At 28.5% G+C, this 15,409-nt stretch overlaps 2 protein-coding genes across 2 annotated transcripts in view; both read left to right on the top strand.

Annotated features, from left to right (window-relative positions):
• LOC140447677 (uncharacterized) overlaps positions 1 to 15,409 on the top strand; it is a 665,708-nt gene that overhangs the window by 318,281 nt on the left and 332,018 nt on the right. The gene's annotated exons all lie outside the window — the stretch shown is intronic.
• LOC140448444 (uncharacterized) lies at positions 2,110 to 3,610 on the top strand. Its single transcript, XM_072541524.1, has 2 exons — positions 2,110 to 2,198; positions 2,464 to 3,610. The coding sequence occupies exons 1-2, from the start codon at positions 2,141 to 2,143 to the stop codon at positions 3,519 to 3,521; spliced, it is 1,116 nt and encodes a 371-aa protein (XP_072397625.1). The 5' UTR covers positions 2,110 to 2,140; the 3' UTR covers positions 3,522 to 3,610.

The following is a 15,409-nucleotide window of genomic DNA, read 5'->3' as shown; positions in this document are numbered from 1 at the left end:
ACTCTATAGTATATTTATAAGTTGTTTTCAAAATCAATAAAAAAGCAGAACTTTAGAGAAAGAATCTTACTTTTTTTATTATTTTGTATTTTGTTACAGACATGCCAGGTAGATAATTCTTGATGATGAATTTAGGTAGAAACTATTTTGATGAAACTTTTTATCGATTTTGGTTTGAAAATATGATGTAAACATCATTTCTACGTAATATTCTTACTCTTAATTAAAGATGATCATTTTTAACCGTTTTCTAGAAAAAATATGATATTAAATAGTAATAGTTTAGAATCTCAAAAGAGGAATTCCAATAACAAAATATAAACTAGTAAGTAAAGGTTTCCTATTTGAATAATAAATCAGAGTTATAATTGACTTAAAAGATTGGACTCAAACTAATCATTATTAAATTTCGTCAAAAAAGTGTTGAATCAATTTCATTATCGGAAATCAATCCTGTAGCGCTCATATAAGAAAATGTAAAATATTAAATAAAATAATAAGGGGCGAAAATCCTTATTTTGCAAGCAAACTTGTGGATCGAAATAAAATCAATCATTTGTGGCAAGGTAAGGATTTCACCTTATAGAAAGAGGTGAGTCTCGAGCTTTTACAGATAAGTGGTAGTGTTTGGTATACCATGTCTCCACCCTAAGTGCAATTTGGTAAAAATTTAAATTAAAGATATGAATGTAAAGAAATTGTCACCTATTGTAACACGATAACTGTAGGCATAATTTTTCCGTACATGTTTTAATTAATCAGAATTTCTAATTTTTAACAACATTTACATTTATTATTTTTTAAGAATATGCCACAATGTAAGTTTAAAAAAAGTTTATTGTTAAGATTTCAATTTCCACTTCGGAAATCGTTTTCAAAATACTTATTTTGAGTATTTTGGGTAATTTGAGAACGATTTCCGAAGTAAAAATTAAAAATTTAAAAATAAACTTATTTTAAACTTAAATTGTGGCTTATAAGATAATAAAAATATAGGAAAATGTCAGAGGAAAATAGCTTCAAAACAACATTTGCATGTTCCACGACTGAATCAAATCTAAAAAGATCAAAAATAAACCGAAAGTCAGCAAATATTTTCACTAAGTAAAAAATTTTTATGGGTGGAATTTAACCAAGATATGCTTTTGGAGATATTTTTGCACGCTCATCACGAATCCGTTGTCAAAATAAGTGTGTATATCGTCGTTTGTGAGTCACGTTTTTACTAATTTTCTAAAACTCGGAAGTGAGTATTTTTTTTTGACAATTTTTGGCGTATTAACTTTTAGTGCTGAATCGGAATCTGTTGTCAGTTTTTTCTATATATTACAGTTTTTCAATCTAAGCGTGGGCAGGCGGACGGACAAACCTAATTTATGGAATATAAATTTAATTTGCATACTATTCTTGCGATTCAGTAAATTTAATTAAATAAATTTAATGCAGGAAACATCCATTTGTTTGGACAACAAGTAACAAAAATTTGCACCTTTAGGTTTACAACTTTATCAAAATTGCGACCATATCTACTTAATCAATACTAATGAAAAATAATTGAGCAACTATCTGAAATTTCAAAGAGCCAAATCAATATAAATCAAAAATTACACTGATGGGTTCAAATATTTAGGATCACATAAAATACACTTGTATATATCACAAGACAAACAGAATGAAAAGAAGTCCTAGGAAAGAAAAAAGAAACCAATTTTCTAAATAAGAGAGAGAATAAAAGGGAGAGGGAGATAAAAGAAGAAAAAAGACAAACTGCAAAGAATCAAAAAAAAATATCATATTAGTTTAAAACAAAAACCGTTGAGGTTATAATAAAACTAATAATTCAATTTAACAGCAGGTTGGTACAAAATACCTACAAGTAAGAACTTTACATCCATAAATATTACACAAAATGTGAGCGATAAATAAAATAAATCGAAAATAAAAAAATGCTTTTAATATATTGTTTAAGACACCTTTATTAATTATTGAAAAAATGTACACATTCCTTCATCACATATTATCATTAAAAATTAAAAGTATTTGCACTTGTGTTCACTTTTTATCTATTCAAGATAAGTATTCTATTTTCATATAAATACAGATCCCGTAGTTAATTTCTCATACAGCTTAAAAAAACATAATGTTAAAGGTATTAATTTTTGCGCTAGTCCTTTGGACTGGTGTCAGTTGCACAAATGGTAAGAAAGCACTAATGTCATTTTAATCAAATTGCATTTTACTTGAATTATTGATAATACAAAAAGCTGCATTGTTTACTTTTTCCAATTGTTGGCCTATTTTGGATTTTAATTTAATTTAATTTACAATATAGGTAGATTAATATTGTTCTGAAAGTTTATTTAAAATAAGTATATGTGAGTTTCGATTTCCTTAACATTCCTTTTGATTAAATATTTTGAGATGTTAAACTAAGCTTTTTTACAAACTATTTTATTATTTTAGATGATAGCTATGGCATATTTAATTATATTTTATCTGGCTCCGAAGATGCTAAAATATTGTTTGCACCACTAAGAAATCCTACCGGGCCGCCAGAACCTCCTCCAAGTGACGATCCCGAACCACCAAGCCACCCCACTGGACCACCAGAACCTTCACCAAGCGAAGGACCTGAACCAACAGGACCTCCACCACTAAGAAATCCTACCGGGCAACCAGAACCTCCTCCAAGCAATGATCCCGAACCACCAAGCCACCCCACTGGACCACCAGAACCTCCACCAAGCGAAGAACCTGAACCTACAGGACCTCCCCCACTAAGAAATCCTACCGGACAACCAGAACCTCCTCCAAGCGATGATCCCGAACCACCAAGCCACCCCACTGGTCCACCAGAACCACCACCAAGCGAAGGACCTGAACCAACAGGGCCACCCCCACTAAAAAATCCTACTGGACAACCAGAACCTCCTCCAAGCGATGATCCCGAACCACCAAGCCACCCCACTGGTCCACCAGAACCACCACCAAGCGATGGACCTGAACCAACAGGGCCACCCCCACTAAAAAATCCTACTGGACAACCAGAACCTCCTCCAAGCGACGATCCCGAACCACCAAGCCACCCCACTGGACCACCAGAACCTCCACCAAGCGAAGGACCTGAACCAACAGGACCTCCACCACTAAGAAATCCTACCGGGCAACCAGAACCTCCTCCAAGCGATGATCCCGAACCACCAAGCCACCCCACTGGACCACCAGAACCTCCACCAAGCGAAGGACCTGAACCTACAGGACCTCCCCCACTAAGAAATCCTACCGGACAACCAGAACCTCCTCCAAGCAATGATCCCGAACCACCAAGCCACCCCACTGGGCCACCAGAACCACCACCAAGCGAAGGACCTGAACCAACAGGACCTCCCTCACTAAGAAATCCTACAGGACAACCTGAACCTCCTCCAAGCGACGATCCTGAACCACCAAGCCACCCTACTGGACCACCAGAACCTCCCCCAAGCGAAGGTCCCGAACCAACAGGACCTCCACCAAGCTGATATCCCGGACTAAGATAGTCTCCAACTAGCGTAGAACCTTTCGTACTTTCTAAATTCATAATAATAAACGTCTAAAGTTTATTCTTAAACCGATTTTTTATTCACAAATAGACTGATATTAAATAGTATTATATTCAATAAACCCAATGTTTTCAGGTGCTCAGAAAAATTTAAGCAAAGTATATATTTTCTACAAAAAGGAGGATCTATTTCATTAATTAAATAATATTTAAAACTACTGCAGTAAATGTAGAAATAAGTAATTAAAAAATAACAAGATTTAAAATAGTAGGTAGCATTGTTTGTAAAAAATTTTAATAGTCAAAAAGTAATATTAGAGATACTACAGTGGAAATACATACATACAAATACCTAAGGATTTTTCATATTATGTGACTTGTTTATTTGAATGTGGTTATAACAGAAACTTTTAATTTAATCAGTTTGTTATTTATGTGGAAAATGCGGGTTTAGTATAGAATGCTTTAATAACCAAACCACCTAAAAAATAGTGCATTTAAAAGATAAACATTAACTAGATAGAACTTTTTTGGCCTTTGCACATAATTAGGACCGATTTGTTAAAAAATTGCTAATATCCATAATCTCTTGTAAATGCTAAGAGAAGAGGACATATCTATATATATATATATATATATATATATATATATATATCTTCTTCTTCTTCTTCTAATGGCGCTACAACCCTTTGTGAGTCTTGGCCTGCTTAACATTGTTCTTCCATTCTGCCCTGTCGGATACTTTCCTTATATATATATATATATATATATATATATATATATATATATATATATATATATATATATATATATTGTGACAATTAGGGTTTATAGAAAATAATTTATAAGTATATACTACATAATATTAGATATTTGATTGTTTTAAATAAGTTATATACTAGAGAATTTTATAAAAATATATTTATGTGAGGGCATTTTAAGAAATTAGCATATAATAATTGTAAAAAGTTGTATTTTAGTAGTTATGATTTTGTAGATATTTTTAAGTGAGCCATGTGCTTAGGCAACCAACTATACAGTGGATTGACAGATAGAAATTAATCATAATACGAATATAAGTGGGGTTATAATAATAATGTTGGTTTGAGGTGTTTAATTTATATATATTTGATGATTTAAATGTTTATTCTGATCTGAAAAGCCTAAATGTCAACAAAATTATCAATGGAACATTAACGAATTCTTCAGAGTGCAGAGTGTGACCATTGTTTACAGTCGAACATTCTCGAAATAATGATTATGGCGGTGGATCGAACAGATATTTTTTTCGAGAACATCTATATAGAGGTAATAGAACAAATTGGAACATGATCTCTTACCAGATGGTTCTAGAAATCCAAAAACATATAAATACCCGTGATTTGGATTCAAGATGGCAGTTTTTAGAAGTTTTTAGTCAGAAGTCAAGCAGTTTATTAAGAAATATGAAAGTTAGTTGGAGATAGTCCAATTGTTTAATATAGTGAGTTAAATGAAGATTAAAAATTATGCATATAATTTAATGCACATTTATAATTATACACAAATAATTATTGAAGATTAAAAAAAGTATATTGGAAGAAATTAAATTATATTATGGTTGGAGATTAGTATAAATCAACTTATAATAATTGGATATTGGTATATTGAAAAGAAGAATAAATATAAATGCTGTTTGCTGTTTTGGTTGGTGGTATATAAATGCTGGTGAAGAAAAATATATCTTAAATTGGTAGAAGCTGATAATTGGAAAAAGAAATTTCACAAAAACAAGGATAACCGAAGTACGAAGACATTCAGTGGTGATTAGAATATATATAGTGGAAAACAGTTCATTTAGGCATTCAGTGAAAGAAAGGTACAAAATTTTGTTAATATAATTTAGTTAGTGTCATAACAATTTCAATTTTGAAGATAGTTTGTTTAAATTTAACATTGTCTATAGAATTTAATTAGTTTTATAAGAACATCAATTTAAAGATAGTTTATTTTGAATTTACATTGGCTAGGTTAGATATATATATGTGTGTTTCATAATAGTTATAATAAAGATAATTTAAAAAACTACTTACAAGCTAATTCTTTGAGAACCGCGATAAAAACCCTATATATTATATTATTAAAAATACTCATTGCTCATCATTCAAACAAAAAAACACATCATAACAATTTTGGCACCCAACGCGGTGGCTCTCTATTTAAAAGAATTAGTTTGGGAAGATAAGTGCTCTCATATAATTAAATTAATTATCAGTAGAAAGGAAAAATTATAGGTTTTATTTTTAATTATATTTGAACAAGTAAAGTCTCAAAATGTCTCAAGGAAAGAAAAGTACAAGAAGCAAAAAGAATGAAGAAGATGTGGAAGTAGAAACACAACCTATACAAGAGGAGAGTTTAGTTCAAGTTCCACAAGATACTGCAGAAATGAATCCAGAAAGAGAGGAAAATATCAATATGGCAGCTTTGATGTCATTAATGATGCAGATGAACAAGACAATGGAAGAGAATACGAAAAAAATGGAAGAGAATTCAAAAGAAGTCAAAGAAGACATAAAAAAAATAGAACAGAAAATGGAAGAGAATACGAAAAAAATGGAAGAGAATTCAAAAGAAGTCAAAGAGGACATGAAAAAAATGGAACAGAAATTGGAAGAGAATTATAGAAAATTAGAAAATAAAATAGAAGATAATAATAATAAAATTGTAAAGCAAATAGAAAAACAAATGGATAAAAAACTTCAAACTGCAGAGAAAAAAGTAGCAAATGAAATAAAAAGTATACGGAATGACTACAAGAAAAGGATAGAAAATGAGAGGACAGAAGTAAAGAGGATTATTCAAGATAATAAAATAGATATAGAACAGAAAATAGAGTTGGAGAAATGTAACTTAGAAGTAAAAATTAATGAAGACAGGAGAAACACAGAAGAAAAATTAGACGATATACAACAAAATATCCAAATCAATTGTAATCAAATAAGAAATGTGGAACAGAGAATAGATGATATTTCACAAATGAGAGACATAGGGAGACCTTACTTAAATTTAACAAATGAGACTGGGATTAAATTCTCTGGTAATATAAAAAATTTGCATCCTAGAGTATACATAAATAGTTTAAAACATAAATTAAGATTTGTGAATAATATTAATGATATTAAAGATTATATTAGAATGACATTAAATGACAATGCAGCAACTTGGTTTGCTAGTATTGAGAATGATTTAGATAATTTTCAAACATTTGAAAATAAATTTTTAAATTATTATTGGGGTGAATTAGAGCAAGCCAAGTTTAGAGAAATTCTATATTTTGGAAAGTATAATCAAAATTTAAAATCAAATATGGTAGATTATGCATTGAAATTGATAACAGTTGCAAAATATTTAGAACCACCACTTAGAGAGGATGAAACAGTCTTAAATGTATCTAGACATTTTGATGCTGATGTTGTGCAAACCGTAACTGTACAAAATATTCAAACAATAGATAGTTTTATTAATTTTATTCAAAGAATACAAAGAGGCAATATGACAAGTAATAATAACAACAGAAAAAACAACAATAACTTTCAATATAATAAAAATGATAATCAACAATATAGACAATCATATAACAATAATACTAGGTATGGTGATAATTTACAAAATTTTAATAATACTAACAGTAATCCAAATAGACAGAACTTTAATAATAATACTAGTTATAATAGACAAAATTTTAATAATAATACTAATTATAATAGACAACATTTTAATAACAGTACTAATAATAATAGACAAGATTTTAACAATAGAAGAAATACAGAGCGACCTAACTATAACAGACAGGTAAATTGTGTTCGAAGGAATAGGAGCTGCGAAGACAGGGAACGAAGTAGTACAAGGCAGGAAAATGTGAGTAGAAGTCATAGTAGGGAAAGACATAGGACATCAGATCCAAGTGGTCAGATACAATCTGACAATTCTAATAATCAAAATTTTGTGCAGTAAACTTTCTGAATTACAAGTTAGGCCATTGCTATTATGAAAAACCTTCTGAATTTATTTCTTTAGATGAAGATAAAATTATTGAATCTATTAATTTAATTTATATAAATGCTTTGGCCAAAAATAAAATGATTAAAATTATGATAGATACTGGTTCAGAAAGTACATTAGTCTCGGAGAATTTTATTTTTAATACATTAAAACTATCAGATATAATAAAGATTCCAAAAATTAAAATTATTGGTGCAAATAATAAGAAGTTGGGTGAAATTGATAAACTAGCCAATTTTAAAATTAATATTCTTAATAAAGAAATTAATATGCAAGGATTTATTGTCAAGGATTTATGTGTTGATATATTAATGGGAAATGATGAATTGAAAAAGAAGAAAGTAAAGATAGATTTTGAAGAAAAAATGGTAACTTTGGAAGGGCAAATAATTAAATTTATGCAGAAAGATGAGGTAGAAGAAGGAATAAGAGTTGATAGGATATTATTAAAAGAAAATAATGATGTTTATGAAGAAGAAATGTATTTTGATGATAGGGAAATGTCCCAAAAGAATGTAAAGAATAATTATTGTAGTGAATATTTAAGGAATGGAAATTTTAAGCAGATGGATGCCTACGAGGCGGAGTGCGTAAAATTGGAAGCAAGGAATAATGAGTACATAATGAAGAATAATTTTATTTGTAAAGAAGAAGATATAATGAAAGTTTTAAATTGCCCTGAAGAATATAAATCAATAGTCATTTCCATATTGCAGCAACACAAGGGACTTGTCAATAAAGAAAATAGAATTGCACAAAATTATATCCATAGTATAAAAGTTAAAGAAGAAAAAGATTTTAAAACAAAATCATACCCAATACCATATAAATACAGAGAAGAAGTAAACAAAACAATTAATAATATGTTAGAAGATGGGATCATTGAGAAGGCAGACACACATTTTATTAACCCCATAGTAGTAGTACGAAAAAGATCAGGTGAAATCAGGTTATGTTTGGATGCAAGGAATATTAACAAGATTACTGAAAAGCAATTTGAAGCACCAATGAGTATAGATGGAATATTAGGAAGAATTACAGGAATGTCATTTTTCACTAAAATCGATTTACAGCATAGTTTTTGGTTAATACCTCTACAAAGAAAAAGTAGACAGTATACAGGATTTCAGATAGATAGAGTAGTATATCAATTCAAAGTAGTACCAGTTGGACTTCAATCATCTTGCAGTGCTCTATGTAGATGTCTTCATGATATTTTGGATCAATATGAACATTTTGTATTTCACTACATTGATGATATATTAATTTTTTCTAAAACGGCTGAAGATCATGAGAAACACCTAAAAATTATAATAAATAGATTAGATAAAGTTGGACTAAAAATAAATCAAGAAAAATGTACATTTTTTCAAAAAGAAGTCATATATCTAGGTTATAAACTTAACACTAAGGGAATCGAAATGGATCCAGAACGGACACAAGTCATTCAGGAATATAAAACACCACACAATTTAAGAACTTTAAGAGGATTTATTGGAATAATTAATTATTATAAAAGGATGATACCATATCTAAGTATAAATATCATGAAGAGATTGAATAATGATTTCTATACCTTTAACACAAATATAATAACACTAATAACTTACTGATATATCCATTTTATTCAATAGACTTGATTTGTTAAATAGATGGTAGATTTCATTATTTTGAATCAATTTGACATCATACTTGTTGAATTTTGTACATATGGAAATTGTTTGGTACCCTAAAAATCATAATTTGGGGTTAGATACAGAATTGATTGTGTAAATGTCTTTATAAAAAGTGTAAAACTTACCAATTCATATGGATAAAAGCCTGTTGAATGGAAATAATTCCTAGATTTTGTCTATAAATAAACAGAACACAATATCCATTATATTTTTAATTAAGGTTATATTTTATTCTCTCCATTTGACATGACAGTTTGACCATAGAATAGCCGAACTGTGATCCGTTGTTCTCTGTTTTGATTTGACATAGACAGCGAACAGGGATGTATTTAACACATTTTAAATAAAAAAAAAATTGATTTATTAAATTTAATAAGGTATGAGAAAATTAATATTTAAAAAAATAATAAGTAAATTATTTATTTTAAATATTATTTTTGGGGTATTGTGACAATTAGGGTTTATAGAAAATAATTTATAAGTATATACTACATAATATTAGATATTTGATTGTTTTAAATAAGTTATATACTAGAGAATTTTATAAAAATATATTTATGTGAGGGCATTTTAAGAAATTAGCATATAATAATTGTAAAAAGTTGTATTTTAGTAGTTATGATTTTGTAGATATTTTTAAGTGAGCCATGTGCTTAGGCAACCAACTATACAGTGGATTGACAGATAGAAATTAATCATAATACGAATATAAGTGGGGTTATAATAATAATGTTGGTTTGAGGTGTTTAATTTATATATATTTGATGATTTAAATGTTTATTCTGATCTGAAAAGCCTAAATGTCAACAAAATTATCAATGGAACATTAACGAATTCTTCAGAGTGCAGAGTGTGACCATTGTTTACAGTCGAACATTCTCGAAATAATGATTATGGCGGTGGATCGAACAGATATTTTTTTCGAGAACATCTATATAGAGGTAATAGAACAAATTGGAACATGATCTCTTACCAGATGGTTCTAGAAATCCAAAAACATATAAATACCCGTGATTTGGATTCAAGATGGCAGTTTTTAGAAGTTTTTAGTCAGAAGTCAAGCAGTTTATTAAGAAATATGAAAGTTAGTTGGAGATAGTCCAATTGTTTAATATAGTGAGTTAAATGAAGATTAAAAATTATGCATATAATTTAATGCACATTTATAATTATACACAAATAATTATTGAAGATTAAAAAAAGTATATTGGAAGAAATTAAATTATATTATGGTTGGAGATCAGTATAAATCAACTTATAATAATTGGATATTGGTATATTGAAAAGAAGAATAAATATAAATGCTGTTTGCTGTTTTGGTTGGTGGTATATAAATGCTGGTGAAGAAAAATATATCTTAAATTGGTAGAAGCTGATAATTGGAAAAAGAAATTTCACAAAAACAAGGATAACCGAAGTACGAAGACATTCAGTGGTGATTAGAATATATATAGTGGAAAACAGTTCATTTAGGCATTCAGTGAAAGAAAGGTACAAAATTTTGTTAATATAATTTAGTTAGTGTCATAACAATTTCAATTTTGAAGATAGTTTGTTTAAATTTAACATTGTCTATAGAATTTAATTAGTTTTATAAGAACATCAATTTAAAGATAGTTTATTTTGAATTTACATTGGCTAGGTTAGATATATATATGTGTGTTTCATAATAGTTATAATAAAGATAATTTAAAAAACTACTTACAAGCTAATTCTTTGAGAACCGCGATAAAAACCCTATATATTATATTATTAAAAATACTCATTGCTCATCATTCAAACAAAAAAACACATCATAACAATATATATATATATTAATTTATAGTATCAGCAATCGGTCAGCAAATAAAACTCTATTTGTTCAGTCTCAAAAAATGATTTGAAAAAAAAATATATATATATAAGTATATATATATATATATATATATATATATATATATATATATATATATATATATATTGTTGTACTTTTGAATGTCCATAAGCAATAAAAAACCGATATAAAAATTTTATTACTCAAATAAAAATTAAAATTATTGATATTTCATAAAGACACGGGCATATAAATTTTCAAACATCCTGTATAAGACAAAATATGTATTTTAAGTTGTTCGAAGAATTGTTCATTAGGCCTCAGAGACAAGACTTTCAAATATTATCGATAAGAAATTTAAATAAGTCGGTTATTGTGGAATGGATTTACCCGGAATAAAAGTGTATATAGAAAGTGTTTAAACAATAGACCGGGATTTGCGGTGGTTTTTCTCCCCGAAAGATTATATCGGTAAAAGTTTATTAACAAAAGACATTGAATTGAGAAACAGGTATCGTTTGTAGCTATTAGTAAGAAATATTTGTAAAGCAGATAGATTTAGTTAGAAAAATTAAAGAATGTTGTTTTCTGGAATTACCCGAATGACGTTTTATAGAGAGAGTTGGTTGGTAACGATATACGTCACAGAGGTGGATGATTTTTATTGGTCAATTTTTGAATGCAAGGAGGTGGTGGTTTTGGCTATGAGATAGGAGAGAGGAAAAAAGTTAGTTAGTTAGTTTTCGTCGTCCTAGAAGGAAGGAGCTTTGTGATTTGTGTTTGTTTGAAGTCCCGAAGACGTAATTTACCGGGTGTGTTTATTTGCTGTGTAAAAGCTGACCAGTGTGAGGAACGGGGTACAGAGAGATAGAAAAACCAAAGGGTATAAGAATATTAATATCAGACGAAGCCGGAAACATTTGGAGTTATAAACGCGGCGCGGAGATTGGCTCAAAAAGGGGCTGCATAGACTAACACGAGTTGTTGGGTTGCAGATACAAGGACAGATAGGAGAAAGGTGTACGTCATCTGGATTACAATAGGAGCAGAAGCAGAGAAAGGATTTTTTTGTTGGGTGGCCATAGAATTGCAACGGCATAGAAAGAAAGGTCAGTCAATTTTCATTAGAGCAGGAGTGTGGTTTTCATTTATTAATTAAATAAATTGAATAAATAATAGAGACAGTTAATTTTGAGATTATTTAAAAAAAAAAGAATTATAAAAAGAGCTTAGTTATAACACATATTAAAAATCAATGTAAAATAACATTTGGGTCCATTATAGAAAACAACTTTTCATATATTTAAAGTTAGTATATTGCAAATATTACAGGATTGATTGTTATATAAAATTTCATTAAAATAAAGGACATCTCACATATAGTTCAGTTGAAATTCTATGTATTTTATTCAGGTCATATTACCTATCCCAATTAGGAAGCCAATTGGAAAATATTTTGAATCCACGATCAAAGGTAAATAGTACAAGTTAAATAGCCTGAGATTGTAATTAATTAATGCTGATTTATTATGATTAATTGGAGATTAGATCATTTAATGGATATAGTATAGACAGGAATTTTTCTAAATAAGCAATATAATACAATTTAAATAGCATAACAATATATATATATATATATATATATATATATATTGTGACGATTGGGGTTTATAGAAAATAATTTATAAGTTATATACTACATAATATTAGATATAAAAAAGTATTTGATTATTTTAAGAAGTTATATACTAGAGAATTTAATAAAAATATATTTATGTGAGGGCAATTTTAATAAATTAGCATATAATAATTGTAAAAAGTTGTATTTTAGTAATTGTAATGTGGTAGATATGTTTGAGTGAGCCATGTGACTAGGCAACCAACTATACAAACTCTGTCTCCCAGTGACATTTTAGGAAATTTTTAGGAATATAAAGTGGGGTTATAATAATATATTGTTTGAAATGTGTATTTTATTAAATTAGAATGTTAAGTTACTAATTTAATTATATATTCTGATCTGAAAAGCAAACAAAATTATTAATAGAAAAGAATGGAATTTTCTGGATCTCCGGAGATGGCCATGTTTGCGAAATGGTTTGTTCCAGAAAATTCAGACAAGTATTTATAGAACTAAATAGAACATGATTTTTTACCAGATGGTTCTGGAATATCCAAAAAAGATATAAATACCCGTGATTTGGATTCAAGATGAAGTTTTTAGTCAGAAGTCAGGCCAGTTCATTATGAAAGTTAGTAGACACATTTAGTTAGTGAATAGTGAAGTAAATTGTTCAGAATTTTCAAGAAGTCAGTCAGAAAAGTTTAGTAAGAAATATGAAAGTTAGTTGAAGTCAGTGAATCAGGTACAAATAGTCAAATTGTTTAATATAGTGAGTTAAATGAAGATTAAAAATTATGCATATAATTTAATGCACATTTATAATTATACACAAATAATTATTGAAGATAAAAAAAGGTATATTGGAAGAAATTAAATTATATTATGGTTGGAGATTAGTATAAATCAACTTATAATAATTGGATATTGGTATATTGAAAAGAAGAATAAATATAAATGCTGTTTGCTGGTTTGGTTGGTGGTGTATAAATGCTGGTGAAGAAAACTATATCTTAAATTGGTAGAAGCTGATAATTGGAAAAAGTAATTTCACAAAAAACAAGGATAACTGAAGTACGAAGACATTCAGTGGTGATTAGAATCTATATAGTGGAAAACAGTTCATTTAGGCATTCAGTGAAAGAAAGGTACAAAATTTTGTTAATATAATTTAGTTAGTGTCATAACAAATTCAATTTTGAAGATAGTTTGTTTAAATTTTACATTGTCTATAGAATTTAATTAGTTTTATAAGAATATCAATTTAAAGATAGTTTATTTTAAATTTTCATTGGCTAGGTTAGATATATATATGTGTGTTTCATAATAGTTATAATAAAGATAATTTAAAAAAGTACTTACAAACTAATTCTTTGAGAACCGCGATAAAAACCCTATATTATTAAAAATACTCATTGCTCATCATTCAAACAAAAAACACATCATAACAATATATATATATATATATATATATATATATATATATATATATATATATATATATATATATATATATATATATATATATGTAATAATGATGAAAAGTGCAGAGTTCTTATGGCGAAGTGCTCTCATCGGTGCATAGAGGCACAAAGAAGTTAACCAAGACAACAAAGAATATATTTTTTCAAGGATGCCAACAACACTTCCGTAATTGCCGTTCTTTCTCAGATTCAAGATAGACTTGCAGAATCGCTTACTTCGGCCAATTTTTATCAAAATCAGATAAATCTATTGTGTTACCAGAAGAGTTCGTCTATCGATTGAGAAATGAGTCTTAGACTATAGAATAGACTTAGAATATATATATATATATATATATATATATATATATATATATATATATATATATATACAGTATACTCCCTCTATAACGAACACGGTTATTACGAGGTTTCGCTTATAACGAGATACATTAGATGTCCCGTGAAATTTCTAGAAAAATATTTCTAGTTGGCAAATTTAAAAGGATAGGAGTAGACGAGCAGATATTTGAAAGTTTATATGCCGTGGATAAAGTGAAATATTATGTAAAATTTGAGGACATAAAGATTTATATATATTTTTTTAAGATACAATTTACCATAATTGATTTATTCGTGATATTGACAATTTATAGGTTACCATAATTGATTTCTTTGTGTGATATTTACATTTGATAATTTTACCATACTTGATTTATTTGATTGATTTTGACATTTGATATTTTACCATTTGATTTATTTGTGGGATATTGAAATTTGATACTCGTACTCAAGAGTTATTACATTTGAACAAGAAAAGTCCCGTTTGTTGCAACAGACCAGTAGAATTTTATATGTGTCGGGGATAAAAACATAATAAATGCCAAACACAAGAAACAAGAGCAAAGAGAACAAAAAACAAGAAGATAAATCAGAACAGGAAGAATATTCAGACCAGGAAGACGTATTAGACACAACAGTAATGGAGACAGAAAAACAAGAATCGGGAATAGAAAAATTAATACAGATGATGCAACTCCAATCACAGAAGATGGATGAATCACAACAAAGAACGGAACAAAAATTGGACAATTTGGAAGAAAACCAAAGAAAAATGGAACAAAAAATGGAAACGCGTATGGACAAATATGAAAACGAAATAAAAGTCTGTTTAGAAAGAAGTAGGGAAGGAACAAAGAGGAAACTAGAATTGCAGAGAGAAGAAATCGAAACTAAAATGAAGGATATTCG

This window comes from Diabrotica undecimpunctata, chromosome 8, assembly GCF_040954645.1.
Source record: "Diabrotica undecimpunctata isolate CICGRU chromosome 8, icDiaUnde3, whole genome shotgun sequence".
Taxonomy (NCBI): Eukaryota; Metazoa; Arthropoda; class Insecta; order Coleoptera; family Chrysomelidae; genus Diabrotica; species Diabrotica undecimpunctata.
Note: the sequence above shows the minus strand (reverse complement) of the source record. Positions and strands in the feature narration are given on the sequence as shown.

Excerpts from the sequence above, each read along its gene's own strand:
- LOC140448444 (XM_072541524.1), top strand. The coding sequence starts at position 2,141 with ATGTTAAAGGTATTAATTTTTGCGCTAGTCCTTTGGACTGGTGTCAGT. Across the intron at positions 2,199-2,463 it reads TGGTGTCAGTTGCACAAATG|ATGATAGCTATGGCATATTT; the intron begins GTAAGAAAGCAC and ends TTATTATTTTAG.